Source organism: Grus americana, chromosome Z (assembly GCF_028858705.1).
Source record: "Grus americana isolate bGruAme1 chromosome Z, bGruAme1.mat, whole genome shotgun sequence".
Classification (NCBI taxonomy): Eukaryota; Metazoa; Chordata; class Aves; order Gruiformes; family Gruidae; genus Grus; species Grus americana.
Genome location: NC_072891.1, coordinates 50,959,286 through 50,983,154, shown reverse-complemented (window position 1 = coordinate 50,983,154; position 23,869 = coordinate 50,959,286). Strand labels below are relative to the sequence as shown.

General features: G+C 39.3%; 1 protein-coding gene across 8 annotated transcripts in view; it reads left to right on the top strand.

Moving 5' to 3' along the window:
* Nucleotides 1-22,815, top strand: part of CDC42SE2 (CDC42 small effector 2) — an 87,540-nt gene extending 64,725 nt beyond the window's left edge. For all 8 annotated transcript variants that reach the window (XM_054811015.1, XM_054811012.1, XM_054811019.1 and 5 more), the window contains 3 exons: nt 15,651-15,752; nt 20,299-20,416; nt 20,871-22,815. In XM_054811015.1, coding sequence (XP_054666990.1) covers nt 15,651-15,752; nt 20,299-20,397 — 201 coding nt within the window. In that variant the 3' untranslated portion in view covers nt 20,398-20,416; nt 20,871-22,815. The remainder of the gene's footprint in view (nt 1-15,650; nt 15,753-20,298; nt 20,417-20,870) is intronic.
* Nucleotides 22,816-23,869: the final 1,054 nt, after the last annotated feature.

Here is a 23,869-nt window from a genome sequence, read left to right as displayed (position 1 = left end):
AGAGCAACTAACATCATCTACCTGGACTTGTGCAAGGCATTTGACACTGTCCCGCATAACATCCTTGTCTCTAAATTGGAGAAGAATGGATTTTATGGATGGACCACTTGGTCGATAAGGAATTGGCTGGATGGTCACACTCAAAGAGTTGTGCTCGACAGCTCAATGTCCAAGTGGAGAACAGTGACGAGTGGCGTTCCTCAGGGGTCGGCACTGGGACCCGCACTGTTCAACATCTTTGTCGGTGACATGGACAGTGGGATCGACACCAAGCTGTGTGGCGTGGTCAACATGCTGGAGGGAAGGGATGCCATCCAGAGGGACGTTGACAGGCTGGAGAGGTGGGCCCGTGCAAACCTCATGAAGTTCAGCAAGGCCAAGTGCAAGGTCCTGCACGTGGGTCGGCGCAATCCCAAGCACGACTATAGGTTGGGCGGGGAATGGACTGAGATCAGCCCTGAGGAGAAGGACTTGGGGGTATTGATCGATGAGCCGGCAGTGTGCGCTTGCAGCCCAGAAAGCCAACCATGTCCTGGGCTGCATCAAAAGAAGTGTGACCAGCAGGTCGAGGGAGGTGATCCTGCCCCTCTACTCTGCTCTTGTGAGACCCCACCTGGAGTACTGCATCCAGCTCTGGGGGCCCCAGTACAGGAGAGACATTGAGCTGTTGGAGCGAGTCCAGAGGAAGCCACGAAGCTGATCAGAGGGCTGGAGCACCTCTCCTATGAGGACAGGCTGAGAGAGTTGGGATTGTTCAGCCTGAAGAAAAGAAGGCTCAAGGGAGATCTAATTGTGGCCTTCCACTACCTGAAGGGGCCTACAGGAAAGATGGTGAGGGACTGTTTATCAGGGAGTGTAGTGTCAGGACAAGGGGTAATGGGTTTAAGCTGAAGGAGGGTAGATTTAGATTAGATGTTAGAAGGAAGTTCTTTACTGTGAGAGTGGTGAGGCACTGGAACAGGTTGCCCAGAGAGGTTGTGGATGCCCCCTCCCTGGAAGTGTTCAAGGCCAGGTTGGATGGGGCTTTGGGCAACCTGCTCTAGTGGAGGGTGTCCCTGCCCATGGCAGGGGGGTTGGAACTAGATGATCTTTGAGGTCCCTTCCAACCCAAACCATTCTATGATTCTATGTTGCTGGTAGCATGCTTCATGTCACCAAAATGACATTCTGATGTCTTTGCCTCTTGCTTAATCTCTCTCAACTTGACACCAGTGTAAATAGTAATTTCTGTTTAGTCAGAGGGAACAGAAGGGTTTACATCAGTCTGGTCTGTATATAATAAGTAAAACTTCCAGTTGCCAGGTCTACAAACTCATTCGGGGTTCAGAGTCAAGCTGACTCTTTTTCCCACACTGGTGCAGTAAGTTTTCTGCAAGTAATCTCTTTGGTTCAGCTCCCTGGAATTTAGTAAATAATTTAGTCGTGCCCAAGAAGGAATAGAATTCAACTTGGGCTCTTAGCAGTGCTGGCTCTGCAGGCATTGCAGGGGTGAATATCACTGACAATTTATTTGTTATGACCAAACATAGCAGACACGTTTGCAATGCGTAAGAAGAGAAATGCTGCAGGATGCACTAACCATGGTATGGTTCATGCTGTTACGGTTCCCCAGATAAACAGCCACACCTAAACTTTAGATTGTGTTTTATGCAAGTTTACTTGTTTTAGTTTCTTAAACAAAAATGAACCGTAACTACACAGTCTCAGAACACAGAAGAGTGATCTGAAAAGGAAGCATGCAGGGAGGGGCAGTATGGTTTAGGTTTCTCATTTTTTTCCTTAGTGGTCTCAAAGAGGGAATGTTGAGTGTTTTGATAATGCATGCATCTTTCTGCTTTCTGACTCTCTTAGTTGTGTAAGCTGGAAAACAAAACCCCTTTGTGCTGTTCTTAGTGGAGAAATTTGTTTGCCATTGAGTTTAAAAGAATATTAGATTCATAAATTGTACTTCAAATATATTTACATTTTCAGTATAGTATGTTAAAATTGACACTTTAAAGCTTAAGAAATTATGTTTAAAATTGTCTAGAATGATGTTATAGAGAGAACTAGGGTCACTTCTGAAGCTGTACTGTTTGGCTTTGCATAAAAGCAGCTGAAGTATAAACCAAGTATGCTTGTTTTTATGAAAACAAGCTTTTTAAGCTTCTGAAGAGCTATAGCAATTCCCTTTTTTCAGGAGGGACTTTAGCATGGTTGCTACAGATGATTTAGGACGAAGAAAGAGGAGGGAATAGCTAGAAGCTTAAAGTGCCAGGTTTTCTTACTACTACTCTATTGTCTTCCAGCTATGCAGCCTGTGGAATCCTTTATCAAGGTAACTTGTCAATCAGTTGTTCTTTCCAGTAACTTGTAAATCATTTGTTCTTTCCAGTAAGAAAAGCCAGCAGTGTTTGGGTAAAATTCCTGCCTGGATGGCTGTCAAATGACAAAGATGACCGATACCTTTAGGGGACCAGGACAGAGGTTTTAGTTACGGTAATAGAGAAGAGCAAGGAGCAGAGGCGGGGAGGGCTCCTGAGAAGTGAGTATACGGTGGACTGTAAATGCCTGTCACCTGAAAGGATGACATTTCTCTGGCCGTCCGTGCCTGCATGTGTGCAAGGATAGTGGCGCAAACACCAGTGGCTTCTGATTTTCAGAAATATTTCTGAAGCGCTATTTCTACACAGCTGAAATGAAAGGTTAAAGAGGCTCTGAGAAGCTGGCTGTAGGGTAACTACAAAGTGACAACTGGTGTTTTACTAATTCCATGGTTAGGCAACTCAGATTCTGTCTATTAAAAGTGATACCTTTCATGTTGATGCATCTCTTCTTGTCCTAAATTATTTTGATGTAGTATGCAGCTCCCCTGAGTTTAAAACTTTGAAGCTATTGAGAAGCACCTAAGTGGCAATGTCAGTTCAGTACAGCAGTTGTAGGCAACTACTCTAATACTTGTGTCCATGGATCTTCACAGAACTTCAGGGAAACTCAGTGAAATGGCGAAGCAAAGTTGAGGCATACAAACCATGCAGGGAATCGGGGAAGAAAATGAACTTCCTGCAAATTCCGTGCCTTGATCATGGTAGCATGTTTCTGGGTGGTGTAGCCTGATGACACTGTGGCATGGGGAACTCTTAAAATAATCTGATATGATTGGAACTTGGAAGTTGTCATGCTGGTGAGCCAGCTGTTCAAAACCAACTTGTTTTATTGGCATAGCTGCCAGACTCCACTGCAGACCTGTGTGTTGGTAAAGGGTACCTAACACTCAGGCTATGAAACACAGAGTGGTGGTCCTAGTGTTTCAGCTTAGTTGTTGGGTTTTTTCTTTGACTTAGGAACAAGAGATATTTTTCTACCAACAATTACTATTCAGTTCTGTGTTTATAGCTCTAGTTGTTGGGAAGATGGAGTTGTGTACCTGTCTTTTTAGGTATCATATTATTCCATTTGCTGAGGAGTAAAAGGAGAAATATTTACTATAAATAATCTACACTTATTGTTATGCACCCAGTTTAGAAATTCCCAGCCTGCACCTCTTTAGAAAACCTGGTCTTGTTCTTTATGTTTATTGCTGCTTCTGTTCTTCATTCTGACTTTCTTTTTTTAACTGACAGTGACTGTAAATCTGTAGCCAACAGCTGATGTTGGCTGTATCTTGTTTTTGATAGAAGCTGACTAGCGGAACTGGAAAGCAGTTGCCCTGGAGTTGCCAATAATGCAAGAACCTGGAAGAGTCTGAGAGATCTCCATGGTGCTTAGTGTTGCAATGACAAGGCTTGCTCTGTTTTGCTCACTGTTAAAGAACCATGCTTCCCTATTCTTCCTGTCTTAAGAAGCTCCTAAATGTGGTCTTATTCTGGCATGACCAGTAGATCTGACACACTAAGAAAGCCACTATATTTCCTGGATTTTTACAGTGGATGCAACTTCAGAATTGCCAGTACTAGACTTGAAGGAATGCTGTCAAAAAGTATGCAAGTAGGAGACACAATAATACAATAATAGAAATTCTGCTTGCACAGTAATAAATTTATCATTGATAACTTATTGCAGAAGACCTGCAAGACGAGGAGGGATAGGCTTGCCACAGAAATGGATTAGTAAGTAGAAAGATTTTTGTGAACATTATGAGCAGCCAAAACTACCTATAAAAATGATCATGTGATGTGTCGTTGATCCTACTCATAAGTCTGACAGTAAATTCTGAATAATGAATGCACCTGAGACTTTTACAAAAGTAAAACAACAAAATTTGTGTGTCTTAGTGCAGCTAGTGGAAGAGTTAGGAGCTATTGCTACTGCTCCTGAATACTTCTTTTCAACGAGCTGTATTCAGGAGGGTAGAATTTGACAAATAAATTAGGAATATGGAGCACTTTCTGACTTGATTAAATTTAAATAGTTATTGTTTATACTCAAGACCTGTGGAATTGTGGCATGCCTCAGCTAGACTATGCAAAAAAGTGCCTGTACATGCTTGGAAGTGGTGTTTTCCTTTTGATAGGAAGTTGGACAAGGCTGCAAGGATTCCTTTGTTTTGCCAGGGAAAGCAGAACATTCCTTGAAGGGACTTCCTTTTTATGTTCCTTGTTGAACCGAAATAGGTAGGAACACAGTGCTTGACTACAAGTTTTCCCTCACAATGGCCTTTTTTCTTCATTGTCTGTCTTTTGACCCCCCAGATTTGCAATGACACACCATGCTGCTCTTCCTTTACCCCCATGCTTCTGTTGGGACTTGTTAATTAGCTCCTGACAAACTTCCCTTCCATCCTTTGGGGGTATTTGCCACACTTTGGGCACAGGCTTTTGTGTTGCTGCTCTGTGTCAGATACTATCCTGAATATGTCAAAATCTCAGCAGAAAGCTATTTTAAGTCTGCACGCAGCTGTTGATTTGAACATTTCTTAAGAGTTGCTGGTAGAGTACTCTTCCAGAGATGATGCTTCTAGCCATGCTATGTGTGGGCTCGGTATCTAAGCATCCTTAAAATATCTACTGGACTGTCTGTTGCTAAATGGTCTGGGATCCTTGTGCTCTTATTTTGTGCATAATGCCATCATTTCCACATCGACTAGTAGGAACACGTTTCAAATGTGTGATAATTTTTCATAGTATAGGAAGAATATGGGAGGCTGTTCCTGCTTCCCTTGTGTGGGCTGTAACTCCTTTTTACTTTGATGTTTCAAGAGCAAGCAAAGACAGACCACATCATAATGTATTCTGGGATGCACTTGGTCCAGTTACTTACCTAAAATGAACTGGATGAACAGATTTCCAACGCTGACAGTCAAATTTGGGAACTTTCCAGAAGTCCTCACAGGAGCAAAAAGTAGGATGGCCACTGAAGCCAATTCATGATGTCATGTTTACAAATGCTTCTCCCCACTGCAGAATGGGGTACCCATGGTTGTGTGACGGTGCTTCATATGCTGGTAATGTAACTGGTCAGGAGCAGCAAGGAGAACCCAGAGATAATGATGAATACACACTGGTGAAAAAATCACTTAGCAAGGAAATGCCAATGGGAAGATTGCCAGGAAGGTCAGCAGTCAGGAGTGTGTCTCATGGACCTGACACACACAAAACTGTAATGGGATTGCTTCCCATAAAAAAGGATTTGTACAGGAAAAATAAAGTATCTTGATTCAGAGCAAGTTCATTTTCATAAAACTGCACTGAGAAGTAAGCAGTACAGTACATTACCAGAAAACCAGCTGAATATTTAGGTATTTCATTGCACGTGTGTATACACAAACAAGAAGCTGCTGCTATTTGGGCAAACTAATGTCAAGCTTCTAAGATGACATTCACAGAGGTATTTAAAAGCTGATGGAGTCACTGTGTCTGTGTGTGTTTGACTCTTGAGGATATTATTATTAAATTTTGTGGCTTTGTTTTTGCCTGTGGTACAAGTACTAGAGCTTCCACTGATGAATCCTACCACTAAAAAATATCAGTGCCATAACTCCTGAGATCCATATTCTCCCAGTAAAGAGTTGCATGTGGAGATTTTCTGAAAATACTACATGTGCCCTGATTTGTTGTCACAGTCAAAGGTGAATCACAGCATGCAGTACCAAACTGCTGCTTGCGAGCACACGTGTCAGTGTGTTTAGAGCTTTTATCTTCAGAGCATTAGATGTTTGAACTAGCTGGTCCAGAGAAAGTGCTAGACTTAACCAAGTGATTGGTTTTGTATAGTGAGCATGACTGAGGATCCTGTATCTGGCAGTGGCTATTACCTGTTTGGAGGTAATATTTCAGTTTATTTTTTTGTTCTTGTACTTTTCTGCAATGGAGTTTGGTATGTGCATCTCATTCTGATTTAGAAGATTACACTATACATAGGAGTACAGAAGACTTGTATGTAATGTATCTTATGCAGCACATATGCTTCCATATATATGCAAATACGTGCAGACGCCTGCATACGGAGGACATAGCAAACCTGTTTATATTAGCCAGCTTGCTCTAGGAGGTCTTACTACAGGATTTGCAAGCATGAAATATAATTTCTTAACAAAATAATCTCCATACGCAGTGTACTTGACACCCAAAGCTTCTGTTTGTGTTGAGGTGTGTCCGACGTTCATTTGGCTGAGCAGGAGGGGTGGCATGTTGCAATCCTGACATGTCCTCTGGAGAACTACAGCTCTTGTCATGCCAGACAACCTTTCAAGTATTTCCTGTGTTCTTGTTGGAAAAGGTCAGCAAGTGAAAGGAAAGAGAGCTCAATATGATGCAGTTCGCAGTGCGTTGTTATCAGGACTTTGGGGTTTGCTTTTTTTAAGAAGCTATTAGAAATTTCCAGGTAGTTTGTATTGTGGTGTAACTTTACATCATTTGTTTAATCTGTATCTTTTAACATTATGATAATATACTGCATCTGTGTTACAGCAAAGTCAGTTCCAGCCTGCTCTGTATTCTTCCTGTTCATCACCAGCTGGAGATAGACTTGGAAAATAATTTAGGTGACAAAAGACCTCTGGATGCTATCTAGTGCAATGCATTTACTCAAAGCAGAAACAACTAGACTGGCTTTTGCAGGGCCATGTCCAGCTATGTCCTGGGCATCTCCAAGGATCAACATTCAGATTCATTGGGCTCTTGGTCCAGTGTTTGACCACCAACATAATTTTTTTTTTAATCAGTATTTTCTATGTTGCAACTTCAGTTGTGGCTTCTTGTACCACCACTGTGCACCTCCAAGTCTGTCTGTCTTCTGTGTCATCCTGTTAGGTAGTGGAAGACCATTAAGACCACAAATAGCTGTCTCTTGTCTTCTTAAGGGTAAACAAACCCACTCTTTCAGTCTCTTGTTCTATATGATGTGCAGCAGATTTTTTTGTCCCTTACCTGTGTCACAGCTCTGGATGCACTCCAAAAGGTGTGCATAAATTTTGTTTCCAGCTGTGCAGACTGGTAATAAGCACTTGTTCCAAGCTACAGCTAATGTGCTGGAAGTTACATAGCTTGGCAACTGTAAGAAAAGAGTGTATGTTAATTGCTAAGCTCTGACTTTTGCTGAGATATCACAAGCCAGTATCACAAACTTGTTCCTTTCATCACGCGCTGCTGTCCTTATTGTTGATGAATTACCTGTTACTCTACAATCAGACTGCATAGTCTGTCTAAAGACAAAGAAGTATGGTTGCTATAGTAGAAAACCAGTATTATTATCTTAGATTACTGTTCTGGGTTTTTTTTAATTATGTTAAAGAGGCATTAATCACCAAAAGTAATGAAAATAAACTTATTGGAAAGATAAGTTAGTTCGTGATATAATGTGACAGCCAAGTTACAAATTGTAAATGTCATCTTAAAATTGTGCTAATGTGTATTTTGAAAAGGACAGTACTTACTAGCTATACCAAGGAATGGATTCTGATTTATTATGTGACTTTAAGTCGTTTGAGCATCTGGAATGGAACAAGTTCCCTTTAATGTGTGAGCTAAACACATTTCTTAAAAGACCTATTGTCTTTCAGAGTCATTTGACCTCATCTGGCAAATTTTCCTGTTTATTTAGAAAACAGGCTACAATTGCCAGTTTTGTCATGTGATGACTAACACCGTCATAATATAATGGCATACTGTGTAAACAGACCAAAAAGCATGCACTTCAAAAGATTCAAGAAGGTGCTGAATTTGCTAAAAGCAAAGGAGCTGTTTGAGATAACAATATGCAATCCAGTTTGAGGTATTCATTTACAAAATAGATAAATTTGATGTGAAGTTGTACTTAAAATCGGGCTGGAAGATTTGATGAAGTCAGCTTCTATGCCATTTTAGATTCTTTAATTTTCCCTTTGCTTTTGTCTTTTTCTAAATACGAACGGAACCGCTAGTTCCTTTGGTCGGGAGTTCAGAAACCGATCATATTTGCTTATTCTTTTTTTGCCACTTGAGTGAGTCACTAAGTGGTGGTTTGGAGGGAGTGGCTAGCATTTTAATTTATCTTGCGTATTACCTTATTTGTGCTTCTCTGTGTTTCCTCTGTATGGTAGACCTCCTGAACTAAGGCATTTGAAGCTTCAAGTCCTACTTCTTCATCCTTGCTTCTTAAGAGAGTATGTGGTCTCCTGCAGTTCAATATAGTCAGTGTCACTTTATGGTTCAAAAATTAAATTAAATGTTAAAACTTCTAAACATATGCTAGTTCCTGACTGGAATTTTAACATTACTGTGGATAGTGTCTCTTTAATTTCACAACTTTCGTATAGCATTTGCAGATTGTGTTAATGTTGGAAATGGCAGTGTAAGCTCATGGGTTTAAAAAGCTGAAAAAAATGGAGAGTACTGCAATATTCAGGGAAATGTTTAGGAGATATGCAGCCTTTTCTTCCTCAAAAATTTCATACTGTCTATACGATGGTCCTACACATCCAGCCATTGGTTTCACAGTACTAGTTTGCTACATAATGATCCAGTTGCTAGAGATGGGAGTGTGTTAGCATTCCAGCTTTATATGTGTACGTGCTTTTTGTTGATTTTAACAAGAATCTCTCTAATTAGGGAGGCAAGCGTGGAGAAATGGATCTTAAACACACAATGCACAAAACCAAATACCAGAGACACCGTTATCCCTGCAGCCCCTTTATGTGGGGTTTGCTGAAATACACTCTTTAAGACCTTTTTAGGTAATTTTGGTCAGTCATTTTATGTCAGTCAGACCACAGCTTGTGTTGGGAGACAGCCAGCCATCCTGTGCACATTGGACTATTTTGGGAGCAGAACAGCATGTATGTGGGAGGACAGAAAGCTACCTCTACAGGGTGATCTGATACTTCCTGTTCTGAGCAAGTAACTCGCTCTTCCCGTGTGTGAGCGTGTAGAGGGTGGCACAGCATAGGGACTCCTTTGCTGCTGGTCCTCTTTTCAGGGCAGATATGATAAGTAGGAGAGATCAAAGAAGGAAAATAAAATGAAGAGTGTTTTCTCTCTGTCAGTTTCTCCCCATCTTGAAATGGTTGATTATCTTATCTTTGATTAAATCCTTTCTCTAGATTTCTATCTTGGTTATATCTTTGGACTGTGCTCCTTTTGAAGTTTCAGATGAGTTCTTGAATACAAAGCTAGCAAACGGCTCTATTTCAACAGAGAGTTATATCATTGAAAAGTTTAATAGATCACTTTGTCCTCAGGGAAAAGTTATAAAGCACCTATCTTGATGGGTGGCAAAGATCCCAGACAGTGAATTAGCAGATTAAAAGAGCTTGCTTTTTGCATTGAGTTAGCCTGAAATTAACAGAATTAATGGTAACAGAAGTTCTCTAAAAAAGGGTTGATATTTGAGGGTTATTTGTGAAGGAAAGTCAAACACAATAGCTGTGAGCCTCTGTATAAATCTGATAGTTCCTGTGTAAAAAATAAATAGATAAATAATGGCAAATCACATGCTTAACTGTTGCGATAGTGCATCCATACAGTGTTGGATGTATGAGCAGGCTAGCTCCTAATCATGAACACAAATGGACTAGGCAGGTATAGAGGAGAACCAGGAGTGTATTCCTTGTTTGTATTTGTCCTGTCTACTATGAGAACAGCAGTTGTGGTGGCACTACTGCGATTTATTTTATTTTAGGAGAGTTTGGGATTTGGATTGTTTTAGTATGCAAAGATGTATTAACTCTAGATCTCTTAGCGTGGCAAAGGATTAAATGATGTGGTTAAAAGTTATTTTTCATTACGTTCAAATTACCCTGCTGTTATTTACAAGTCAAGCTTGCAAAGAGCTATCGTAGAGTGAATTGCTTCTTACTGTATTTGATGCCATTTTAATGACTCAGTAGTGACTGAGCAGTCTGAAAATGTGACCCTCATGTTGTGGAGACAAGTTTAAAAGCTGTGTAACTTTCTAGTATTTATGAATTCATATTCATCTTTCTGCCTTGAAAAGAGCAAAATTTTTTGAGGGTTATCAATGTAAATGGTCATTCTCTGACCTCAGAAACTCATTCTGCAAAGCAACTCTTCATAGTGTCCAGATGGATCGGATTGTTCCCTTCTCTATTCACCAGGGAAAGTTTCCCAGCAGGGAGTTAGCAAGTAAATTTATTAAGTGTTGAACCAGGCTGCAGAGAGGAATTAAATGTTTAGTTATCTTTTTGCCACGAGAGATAAACCTTTATTACAGTTACATTTAAGACAAGGGAAAAAGTATTTTTTGGTCTCAGCTAGGTCACTGAGCCTGCAAGCCAGCAGTAAGCATTGCTGACTCTATGAACACAATCCTGGCAGGTGAGTGCAGCCTCGTATGCTGCCACCATAGCCCTCTCCAATATGGAATATTATGAATTATGATTTACACAATCTGCACTCCTTTTAAAGAATTAATTTAAAAAAAAAAAAGTCTGAAATTAGGAAGAGACTGGAAAATTAATCTCGGGAAGTTCATTCTTTTACTCCGCATCAGATGAGGTGCCAAAGCATGGTGTTTTGTTTTGTTTTCCCCTGATTATGTACCAAGGCTGTTTTGATGTTAAAATACAAAAGATATTTCTCATTATATTCGGAAATACAGATGATAAAGCGTAGGGATTATGCCTCAATAAATGTTACTTCTTAGATTTTCTGCATGTGAATCTTTGTGGAAAGCTTACAAATTTTGTGTTGAAATAACAGAAGCCAAAATAACATGTCATGAAAAATAATACAGATGGTGTTGCAGAATAAGGAAAAATGATGACAAATTTGAACCAAAGTTCCTTGTCTACGGATACTTAGAATGAAAGACAAAAAGAACTGTGTCAAAAAAAAAAAAAGCAAGGTGCATCACTTGCCATTTCATGTATGTATCACTTCATATTGATTTGGATCTGGTTGGACCCGCTTAGTGAAGAGGGAAAGGCTGTGGATGTTGTCTACCTGGACTTTAGTAAAGCCTTTGACACCGTTTCCCACAGCAATGTCCTGGAGAAACTGGCTGCCTATAGCTTGGACAGGCATACTCTTTGCTGGGTAAAAAACTGGCTGGCTAGCCGGGTTGTGGTGAATGGTGTTAAATCCAGTTGGTGGCCAGTCACAAGTGGTGTTCCCCAGGATGCAGTACTGGGGCCAGTTCTCTTTAATATCTTTATCGATGATCTGGATGAGGGGATGAAGCGCACCCTCAGTAAGTTTGCAGACAACACAAGGTTGGGCAGGAGTGTTGATCTGCTTGAGGGCAGGAAGGCTCTACAGAGGGATCTGGACAGGCTGGATCAATGGGCCCAGGCCAACTGTATGAGGTTCAACAAGGCTCAGTGCCAGGTCCTGCACTTGGGTCACAACAACCCCATGCAGCGCTACAGGCTTGGGGAAGAGTGGCTGGAAAGCTGCCCGGCGGAAAAGGACCTGGGTGTGCTGGTCAGCAACTGGCTGAATATGAGCCAGCAGTGTGCCCAGGTGGCCAAGAAGGCCAACAGCATCCTGGCTTGTATCAGGAATTGTGTGGCCAGCAGGACTAGGAGAGTGATCATCCCCCTGTACTCAGCTCTGGTGAGGCCGCACCTCAAATACTGCGTTCAGTTTTGGGCCCCTCACTACAAGAAAGACATTGAGGTGCTGGAGCATGTCCAGAGAAGGGCAACAAAGCTGGTGAAGGGTCTAGAGCACAAGTCTTATGAGGAGCGGCTGAGGGAACTGGGGTTGTTCAGTCTGGAGAAAAGGAGGCTGAGGGGAGACCTTCTCACTCTCTACAGCTACCTGAAAGGAGGTTGTAGCCAGGTGGGTGTTGGTCTCTTCTCCCAAGTAACAAGTGATAGGACGAGAGGAAATGGTCTCAAGTTGCACCAGGGGAGGTTTAGATTGGATATTAGGAAACATTTCTTCACTGAGAGTGGTCAAGCATTGGAACAGGCTGCCCAGGGAAGTGGTTGAGTCACCACCCCTGGAGGTGTTTAAAAGACGTGTAGATGTGGTGCTTAGGGACATGGTTTAGTGGTGGACTTGGCAGGGTTAGGTTAATGGTTGGACATGATGATGGTACTTTACGGTCTTTTCCAACCTAAACGATTCTATGATTCTGTGATCCCCAGCATATGTAGGTTGGTACTTGACTGTGGGATACATTTGTATGATATTGCTTGACTTCACTTGCGACTTCTTCTTTTAGCAGCTTCCAGAAAAATAATTACCAGCCTGCTGGGATCTAAGTGACATCACTCAAATATTTTCTGATATATTTGAGACCTTGATGTTACTCTGCCTGTATTTTCTTCTTCTTTTTTTGAGAGGGCCTGTCATGATGGGCAGAGAGGGATGCATAAATGTGTAAAGGAGAAAAAATTCCAAAGCTTTTCTTTTTGTAGGTATATATAAAGGCAGAAAATTTGTCTAATTCAGAACCATTGCCATCACTATGAAGTGGCCTGAGCTAGAGAAGCACAGCCCAGCCTCTGGACAAAATTTGCCCCTGCAAGCCAATGTCCATGTGATGCAATGGTTGGTGGCTTTCTGAATTCTGGTCTTGTACTTCAAAAGAGGTGCTACCCTGCGTGGGTGCAAAGCGTCTCTTGTAGATTAAGAATAGAAGAGACATCAATTCTTTACTTCATTACTATCGTAACTGATATGTGATCCAGTTTCATTGCATCTAGTATATGTTCAAAGCAAAGCTTCTGAAATAGGTCCTCAGACTGCTTCCATTCCTCTCAAACATTTTACACACAAACCTGCATCTCTTCTACATCTGTTTAAAGATTATTTATTCTTTTTGTGGTGTAAAGATTACCTGGTGTGTACTTTGCAATCCAAATTCTGCAGATTTTTGTCAAGGAAACAGAGTAAAGCTGTTACATGATGACATTTCATGTTCCACTTCCAGGATCCCTTTACATGTCTTTTCCTCTCATATCTCCTCTATTGTGCTCCTTGCCACCCCTTTCCCCCTTAACCAGTGGTTACTGGTTGACTAGCTGATGATTAGTGGAGAATCATTTGCAGTTGTTCATATGATCCAGCACATGATTCTGCTGCTGGCATGCCAGTGATCTTAGCAACAAGTAAAGGAGGAAAATAAGTTGTGTTGCCCAAAGAAAGAGTTTGGTTGTTTGCAAAACAAATAAACAAAAAATTCTAAAAGCTTTGAGATTGTCTACATTTTATATGCATTTCAAAATTCTACTAAAACCAAGAAATCAAGGATGTATTGTTGAGACATAGAAATGAATCTGACTCTGGCTGTTACTTTTTAAAAGGAGGAGAGGGGCAGCTACTGCAGACCCAAAACAATTGTGTTTTAATTGGAGCGCTGTGTTTCATACAGCTTTCTAGAGCTTCTTTCTGTGCCAGAGTCACAGCATATTACAATACTATCTTGTGTAAATGCAGCAACATGCATTTAAAATAATCATCACACCTGGTGGGAGACGCTCATCATCCCGAACATGTCAGATCAGCAGTTATCATCCAGTGGAAGTATAAACCTGGTATGGGGTCTCCTCCCCCAAGTTAGTCATGTATGCTTTACTCGCTGATATGCATAACTTAAGAAATAGTTTGCTGTATGTATAAGTGAGCTTGACTTCCAGAGTGAAATATTAATGCACATGGCACATGGTAATAGATTATGTTGTGGCTGTCTATGGCTTTCTGAACTCTACGAATGCTTTCTGTAATTGAGACATTTCAGTTAACTTCCATAAACATTTTCTCTGTGAAAGTCTTCAAACTACATGAAGATGTTTTTATAGCTATGATTATTTTATTTGGTTGGTCTTGTCAAATTTGTTGGGAGTAGAAAATTCATTAATAGTTTTGGCATAGATTGGGTCATTTTTGTTTTTCTGTTTCTGTGGGAGTTTGTTATGTGTTTCTTCTCACCTCAGCTATTAATACAATGCATTAAGGTATTGAAATTTTCTGAAATCTGGCTTTGGCAATAGGGAGAAGGTACAGGAAAGGATTAAATGTGTTTTGTGCTTGCTGGCTAAGCCCCATGATGTATTCTCGTAGTTGTGGGCTCTGATTCATAAAGATTTAATCTGTAGCTGTGTTTCAATAGCAGCTAGCCCAGTCATGAGGCATGTACCTTTGTGTTTCGAGTCCGGGTGGTCTTATGATCTCATTGTGGGTTAGAAATGGAGATCTCTTTAAAAATGAGACTGAGTGGACTTTAAGATGATGGGAAACTTTTCACTGAGCTCAAGTAGTTTATTAGCTATTATATTGTATTTTATATCACACACCTTAAATTGAGATATTCATACTGTGCATCATGGCTATTGGGTTTGTTGGGTTTTTTTCAAATATAGGATATGGGCATACAGTGACTGCACACTGTATGGTTTGCTCTCTGTAAGCTCCCTGGCTCTGGCCAAAGAAATGAGGATAGGATTTTCTTGTTTTATTCCTTTAGATGCAATGCTTAGCTGGAGGCAGGCAACCAAAGCAGCTTTAATTAGAGGAAGTCCTTACTGCCTCCAGTTTTTCATTTGGTTGTTATTACATTAATAAAAAATGAAGCTGTGACTCTGAGAAAGGGGAGGCAGAGGTTAAGCAATTCTTGCCTTCTGTCTCGCAGCACAACAATCGGAGTCCCTGATCTGGCATCCTGCCTTACTATCACACTGCACCCCTTCAGCTCACTCTACAACCACGCAGACTGGAAGTTATCTGAGTATACGGGGTTCAGTAAAGTTATGTCTGTGACTAACCCTGGTCAAACTCAAGGCATTGTTCTGAACATCACCGTGAAGTGTATGACAAATAGTGACATAAATTCCCATGGCATGCAAATCAGAAATTCTGTGAATTAGTGGATTCATAGACTGTAGTAATGCTCTTTGATCCTTAATTCTTCCTTTGAATGACTAAACCTTGATCAGTCACGTTATGATTTAAATACAAATGTAGGCAGAAGTTACTGTACGAAACATTGCAAATATTGCTTAATAAACCATGGAATGCAGTAAGGTTATTTACAAATGTTATGTTGGCCTAAATGTTAAGAGTGGTATTGGTGCTGCTGTAATGATCTCCTGTAGATCCTCCAAGTAGAAACAAAGGACAATATTACCAATGTCTTGGTTAACCTGGGAATTTGGACTTTGTTTTTTGACTCTATGCAAATATCTTACAGTGTCTGAAATATCCTATGGACAGTTAGCTTTTTTGACATACATCGATGTTGCTTTTTCAGTGACTCTCAGTTAAATGGTTTCTTTACCTTCCTTTCAGAAAAGACGACGGCGGATTGACAGAAGCATGATTGGGGAGCCAACAAACTTTGTTCATACTGCTCATGTAGGATCAGGAGACCTGTTCAGTGGAATGAATTCGGTAAGCATGAGCAGATGAAGAATATTTCATCTTAGATGGCATACAGGAAGACTGTATATGTGTATTGTGGCTGAAGCAACAAGTCTTTCAACTATTAAGAAAGAATCTATATAAAACTGAAGAGCAACCTGCTAGTGTCTTAATTCCAAGTCCTAAACACTTGCATTCAAGATTATGGAATGTAATTTTTTTAATTCCTGTATTCATTAACAATACATAGTAGATGCTGTATAAATTGTACAGGCTATGTGTGGAACACTTTTTAAAAATTTGTTCTGATGGTATGTATGAGCTAAAGTAGAAGTATATTTGAAAATATACTAGAGTATTTTAGAGAAAACTTTTAAAACTGTCTTATAATTGACTAGATTTCTTACCTTAAATGCTCTAAACTATTTTAAATATAGTTCATGTAAAATTCTAACTTGCCTTGGTTTATTTTTGAGTGTCGTGGTTGAGGTTTTTCTATACTCTGTAGCCCTATTTGCAGTGTGAATTATTTCCAGAGCAAGCAATGATGTCACAAGCAAGGTTTTGTGGCTTCCTGTAGGTGATAGGAGCAATAAATATTTTTCTCTCTCTGATAGTGAAAAACAGAGGCTAAGATAGATACTGAAAATCAGCTTATGATGATAGATTTCTTTTGTACAGTTTCGTATTTATGTGAAATGTCAATCTGTTTTTAAGGTCAGTAATAAGCAACCTAGAAAAGGGTTGTGTGTAGATAATGATGAAAAATACTTCCTGACCTTAATAATCTTCTTTAAATAGGAAAAAAATGTTTTGAGATTAAAATGATGAAAAATACTTCTTGACAAAGGAGAAGTAAGAGTTCTGTCAGAGGTATCAGAATAGAGAGCAGAGCCGTAAAGGAAAGCGACAGTTTTAATGTAGGCAAGTGAGGTCATTTGTAGTTTCAACTAGTTTACAGCTTATTGAGATCAGAGGAAAGCTTTTGTAACTCAGTATGTATTGGGAAAGGGCAAAGCTAGAAAACATGACAATATACTACATTTCCCAGAAACAACATAATGGATTGGAAGTGATTTGAACTAAAATATCTTTAAGCAAGTTAAAATGGACAAACACAGGTTCAACTTGATAAAATTCAGTTAAAACTGATTACTTATTTAATGCAATATATTACATTAGTATTTAAAGCCTTTATAAATTGAGATAATGAAGTGAGCAGTTTTCTTTTTTTTAAAGCGTGGCTTTTTGCTTTTAAAATTTTTGTTGTCCCACCTGTGAGAACCTTCCTCATTCTCACAGCTGAGTTTTCTCATGTGAGATTTGTGGTGACTGCCAGAAGCTTTGCTCTTTCACCTCAGACCTTCCCCCTGCTTGCCTTCATCTTTGCCTTGTGTAATATCCAATTCATCTCCAGATAGTGGGTAATCATTATTGTCTCTCTACATAGACTTTTTCATTTTGAATGCTTGTAATTGGCTATCTCCTTCTCTCACTTTTTTCTGATTTGTATAATGTGCTGCATCAGTGGCCAGACTGATTTTTTTTATCTCAGATAGAAAGGATCTGTATGCAAAAAATAATCCTTTTTTTCCTATCTTTTTTTCAGAAGCACAAATCTCTACTTTTTCACACTGCTTCTTTTCCTGCCTTTTCTGTGGTGACTTACTGTGGTAATACTGCATCCAATCTCCTTGTTCATTCTTCGCAGTGTAAATTCCAAGATTATGGTGTTAACCTCCACATGTTTTTCTGCTGCGCTTAATTTCCTTTATAGTATAGACATTATACTTCTTTGTGAACCTCCTTGTGCCTTCTCTCTTCTGTATACCTTAGGAGCACCTCCTGCAATTTCATTAGCTTTTCCCATATAAATTTGGTTCTTATCCAGTATCTGCTCTGTGCCTTTTTTCATCAGCATTGTTCTTCATTACATATCCTTATGGTTCTGAGTCCAGTAGTTTTCTGACTACTGAAATATTTTGCTTTTTTGTCTTCACTGTAGAGCACCTTGCTCCTTTGTCAAAGGTACGCTTAAACAGTAGGAGCCCTCTGTGCAGTTTCTTTCTCATTCCCATCACTTTTGTATTTTACCTTCATATTCCATGGTGAAATCTCCCAATTTCTTCTTCTGCTTCATATTCCTCAGTTTAGTCTGTGATTTCATGTATTCCATCCTTTTCTTAGTTTTCCCTTGTTTTCTTTCTCAAGGACCATCTGTGCTATTTCCCAATTCTAAAACAGATGGAAAGAAAAGGAAAGAAGGAAATTAATGAGGTAGATAAGTAGCACAACAGATTGTGTGATCTTTAATTGGTGCAATCCTTTTCCCCTTCCAAAAATCTTTAAATCCTTATCCTATCTAAATTGGACATGAGAGGGAACAACTTTGCTGTTACTTATCATCAAAGGAAGGCAATGGCATATTTGAGAAAGAAAAAAAAATTGCATTTCATAGTGCTTGATCTTGTAGCTCAGACTGCCTCAAAAGGAGGATGCTTCCGGAAGAGTATCACCCTATAAGCCTATGATTGTTAGACTTGCTTTTTGCTCAGTGTTTTTAACATTGTACGTGTCCTATACATGTGTTTTCATACACAAAATAGCCACTGAACTGTTAATGCTGTCAAGTTTAATTTGCTGCATTCTCTTTACTTCAGGTGTAACAGCCTCTGCATTTTAGACTGATACTTCCTTACCCACTAACACAAAAATCTATATGTGTGACTCAAGTACCAGAGAAATTACTCTAACCTTTAGAAGAAGTACTCATGAAAAATATGCTTTAGCCTTGCAATTTGTGTTGATTTGCTGTTCTCCAAAATTTTAAAGTCATGTAGGCAAGTTGTCAAGCTGGAAGGTGACATGGCCTGGAGATGCTTTTTCTAGCTCTTTTTCACTAGAGGCAGGGTTCATTCAGATGAAATTAATGCCATCCTCAGGTCATTTTTGTGAATACGTTTACATGTAGATTAATTTTTTTCTGAGGAAAAAAGGATTAAATTCAAAGTCCTTTTGTTCCAATGAGCAACATAAGATGCTTGGTGAAGAAGATGACCAGCTTGGTGAAATGTTGAGGTTCTTAAACACCATCCCATGCGTGTGGTTGCATTTCTTCACACTTCGTTACTGAGTTTGTAGTCTCTGACGTCAGACCCTCTAGAGTATTGGCTCTGAACACTTTTCCCCGAAGAAAAATGTGAACATAACGTTGCTTTGCTGCAGCTGCATCACTTACTTGAGCAAAGCGCCACAGTAGAATATGTTTTTACATTGGGCTGCTTAAATACATAAAAATCAGATCTTTTGCACAGCACTGCAATATGCCATACTGTTGAAGACAAAGATCCTAAAACAGGCTCTTTTTCACATTGTTTTGAGAAACAGGGTGTAAGAAAGAATTCTGCTGATTCATTGTGTGTGTCTGTGTGTGTTTTGCTTTGCTGTGGAAAAGAGTATATATTTCTCTTGTCTTTGTAGACAGGGAAAATATCATACAAGCTACTTGGAAATAGTTCTCCAGTGCTGTTTCAATCCAGCTTTCTAGTGATATTTTGAGGGCTCTGTGAAGGACCATACATGTAATAATTGGAAGTGGTGCCCTGCAGGCATAGGCTTTGCTGCAAGTTCAATTTCAGAAGCTGTAGCCTTGAATGAATATGTTATTTCATGCTCATTGTATACTTGTTATGTATGCTCTGGGGTGCAGAGAGAAAAAGGCCAAACCTTTGAGGTTGGAGTCATCTTCCTGCAGGCACTTGGAGGTGATTATTTTGACTCAGGCAACACAAGCAGGAAAGAAGTATGGATTCCCTTCCTTTTTGTTGACAAAGGCAATGAAAGCCATAGAGGGATGTGGATGTTTTTGTGTGTGTGTGTATTCTTTATGTATTTATTTGCATCAGGCTAAAAATACCTTCAAATAAGCTATTTCCAGGGAAGCTGATAGATTATGAACAACAAATGCCCTGCCATTTAAAGGAATAGGAGCAATTAAGGAAAGCAGTGTATGCTGTTATGTAAATAGATAAATCAAAAACCTTCTGCAAACCAAAAGCTGGTGTAGAAAGTCCTTTTTTAATTATCTGAAGTTAGCCATACAGTGCAGATACTATTCAGATATTTTGTAAGTTGTCTTATTATATAATATTTTTAACATAATGGTGTCAACTTCTCTGGTTTATCTTACTTGTCAAAGAACATTTTCCATATAACAAGATAAATTGTAGCTTGTCTGATGGAGTGGAGTTGGATACCAGTAAGAGATTTGATTCATTGGGGTTTTTTGAGTAATCAAATGAGGCAGTGAAAGCCTGAATCAGCCAGTTTTCTTTGGGAGAGAGGAAAAACTTCTGCCTCAGCACCAGTTCTTCCATCTCTCCTGCTGAGCTGCCTGCAGAAGTGAAAATTCCAGCAAGTCTATGCTGCACATGTCCTCACGCAAAGTAATGTAGCTTTCATGGTAAAGGAGTACTTGAAAACCAAATCTAAACTAGAAATAAAATTGAAAGCAAGAAGATGTCATAGCTCACTGTCTTTCTGGTTTTCTCTGCCCCCCTTTCCCTCCTGTCTCCAGGTCAGCTCAATTCAGAACCAAATGCAGTCCAAGGGAGGCTATGGAGGTGGCATGTCTGCAAACGTTCAGATGCAGCTTGTAGATACAAAGGCAGGATAACCTTGGGGATACCTTTCCTGTAAGTATTGCACTCTGCTTTTTAGGCACTGTTAGAGTAGTAGGAAGAACAATCATACTACTTCATCATTAGCTCCCTATATATAGCTGTGTCTTTATGATGCCCAATTTTAAAAATGCATTTCTAAGTAAAAAATTCAGTATCGTGTAAGCATGTTAATTTTTTTACACAATGAACAAGACATTGTCCTGACTGCATCAGTCTGTCCATAAGCCTGTTTTACACGTAAAGATACCTAAGATAATATTGTATGCAAATCTTTGCAAGTGAAGTTAGTTATGTAACAAATTTCAGAGGAATTTTATGATATGATTAGGGTACCATTTTTGCAACACTTCTGTCCATTTAAGCATAATATGTATGATGTTAAATCAGTGAATAGCAATGTTACAGTAGGAAAGTGATCCCTCAGAATGTTCAAAACTCAGTTTAATGTGTGTTTTCTGTCTTCCAGGTTTATGTGAGTTCCTGTATCTTCTTTCCTGTGTCCCCTCTTTTGCCTTGGTGACTGCTTTCTGTGCTCATGACGAGAGAAGCGATGGCTCGTTGTTCACCCTTTGTGATTGCTCCACTGCAAAGTTGCTGTTCTGCTCTGATGATGCCATTTATCAGATTGGTCCAACTGTGCCTTTAGTGGCATGCACACATTGGCCTCTACCAGTATCATGGACATAGAGCTGTTTAGGATTGGTTTTAGCTTTTTGTTTGTGTTAAGGCAAATTAAAGCACCAACCTTAGCTTTCTTCATCCCTCACAAATACTAATGTGCAACATTTTGTTGCTCTTTAGTCTTTAAATCTTTTCTCTGCTCAAGTAATTTAGAAGTGAGTGAGTTGCCATTCATGTCTTCAATCATCTATTGTTCATACCCATTTGGGACCTGCAAGCACAAACGATTATTTCATACAGAATGAGCAGAGTAGATGACCGCATGCTTTGTGAGGTTGCTTTTGTATGGTGGCCTGCTTGGTGCTAGAAGAAAAAAAATAATTGCTTACTGCAGACTGGTGAAAAATTTTGCTGTGGCACCAAGTCATGCCTGTTTCTGAAAAAGGACTTGTAACTTAGCTGCTTCAGAGTTATGTCTTTATTTTAGTTTTTATCCAACTGGTCTTGAATAATAAAGAGAGAGCTTGCATTCATGAGGCATTTGTTGTAAATGTTCAGTATATTTATTTTGAAAGAGCTGACCTTAAGACTGTAAACCAGTGTAGTACCGTATCTAAGTGTTGTGGAAGCGCTTTAGTCTATTTAAAAAAGAAAAGCATCGTGTTCGGCTGCTTCTTTTTCTTTCTACAATTTTTTTTTTCAGTTTTAGGCTGTATGATCATTTCCAGTAGCAGCATGTCAGACTGCCTGCAGTATTAGCTGAAAAGTTTAGTAGACTTCTCTAAGTAGTTGGCAGTTTCTGTGTACTAAATATTTAGGGGCCATGGAAGTTGCTAAGAGCAACATACTTATCTGGCAGAACAGATGCCAATGAAAACAACATACAGGGTGACTTTTTACTAAGTCAGTAAAACGCCTTTTGCTCAGGTTCCAAAGCATGTTTCTTTCACATGTTGTGAAATTGTATTTTAATATTGCACTGTTTTCAGATTATCCCTGTAAATGGTCCCTTTTTTTCCTCCTTGGTGGTGGTTTGAGAGAAGTCAATGATTTGAGTCCTGGTTGAGTTAAATTTTTATGTGGAAGAAAAACCCAACATCTAAACAAATAAGGCATAACTGAGCCTAGTCAGATCCATTTTTTATACGTAAACACGCATGTGTTCAGAAATACAGACTGCTGTCATAAATGATTCTTTATTCTTTTTCCATCCTTTCCCTGATTTCACATTGCAGTAGCTGTCAGGTTGATTTTAACATGTGTGAACCTACCTACTCTTCTCTCTCAGTTTGCAAACAACACACAAAATACAGGGCCATGGAGGTAGTTTGCCTTCCCTAAGTTGTATTCCAGTGGTAGGTGTCAATTCTCTGGTTGAATAGTTCAAATTAGGTTGGATAGTCTTCACTGATAAAAGTACTGATTTGTGACAGAAGATCAAGATGTTCAATTGTCTGGGTGCATAAACACATGGCAGTGCAGTGATACATTTTTTTTTAGGGGTCAACATTTCCAATGCCACTTTATCAATGAGTCTTAAATATACTCTGATTACAAAATTATTTGAACTTTGTCATTGGTAATAGCGGCTTAAATTTGCTTGCCAAACCTATCTTGCACTTGTCAAAACGTTTTCAGCTCAATAGCCAGGAAAAAAATTTACATATTTTTATAACAGACGTACTTTTTTTGTACATTGTGTTCATTCTTGAATAAAGTCAGTTCAGTGTTGGCTTGTAGATATTAAAAGGAAAGTATTGACTTTGATTCAATAAATGTTTTCTTTCAGTTGGTGGCCTACCCTTTTTCTTTTTCATAAGTTACATTTGCATTAGAAAAACACTTGCAGCCTATGGACAAATTTGTGGTGAAAATTCTCTAAGAGTCAATAATTTGGTAATTTGCAGGCTTGAGTTTTTTTCATGCCACTTGACCCTTTTGTTACCAAGTGGGTCAAACCATAATTTTATTGGCAGTTTTGTTGCATTGATTTAACATGTATACCAAGGGCTTCTGCAAGGATTTTCAAGGGAAGGTTTCTTAAAAAATATACTGGAATCCTTCATATACAGAATTTCTTTCTTTATGACTGCAACTGGTATGTGTGTTACTGTCTTGATTGTGATGCAGATTACTGTGGTGATCAGTAGAAGACTTAATTGTACAACTAATCATCGTAATATGCACATCTGCATTAAATATAACTGCAAGGCACAGTAATTTCTACTCTGTATTTGGCTCAATTTTTATATTTGACATTCTCAAAGTTAATTCCTTAAGCGCTAATTTAGTACTTTAAACTTCATACTAAATTGTTTTAAAGACTGATAATGAATTCTTTAGCTCATGGCAAGTTCCTGAAATTGCCAGTTGAGGGAAAAAAAAGATAGTTCTAAAGGGAAAGAAAGATCAAGATAAAGCCATGAGATATCAATCAACTAGAGAGTTCTTTAATTGTTGAGGTTATAGCACCTGAGTACTGTCTACAAAGGTGTGTCTTGAAGAGCAGATGTTTTAATATAACCATCTATAAAAATAAAGGGGTTTGACCTCTTAAAGAAGGAGCCAGCCTGTTTACACTTAGTCGTTAGTCTGTAGCTGCCTAAAGCACTTATGTATGAGTCAATTCATCCCTTTTGTGCATTTTTTAATATTTGAGTGAGAAGGTGCTGCATTAGCAACCAAGTCTCTGAACATAGTCTTGGTCGAAGTAGCACTGTACTCTGCCATGATTTGATACACCAAAAAAACCCCACCCTTCAGATCCAGAAAATTAAGTTGTTTAAAAATCTTACCCTGTCCACATAATGACGCATTCTTACCAAGTACAACTCATGTTTAATC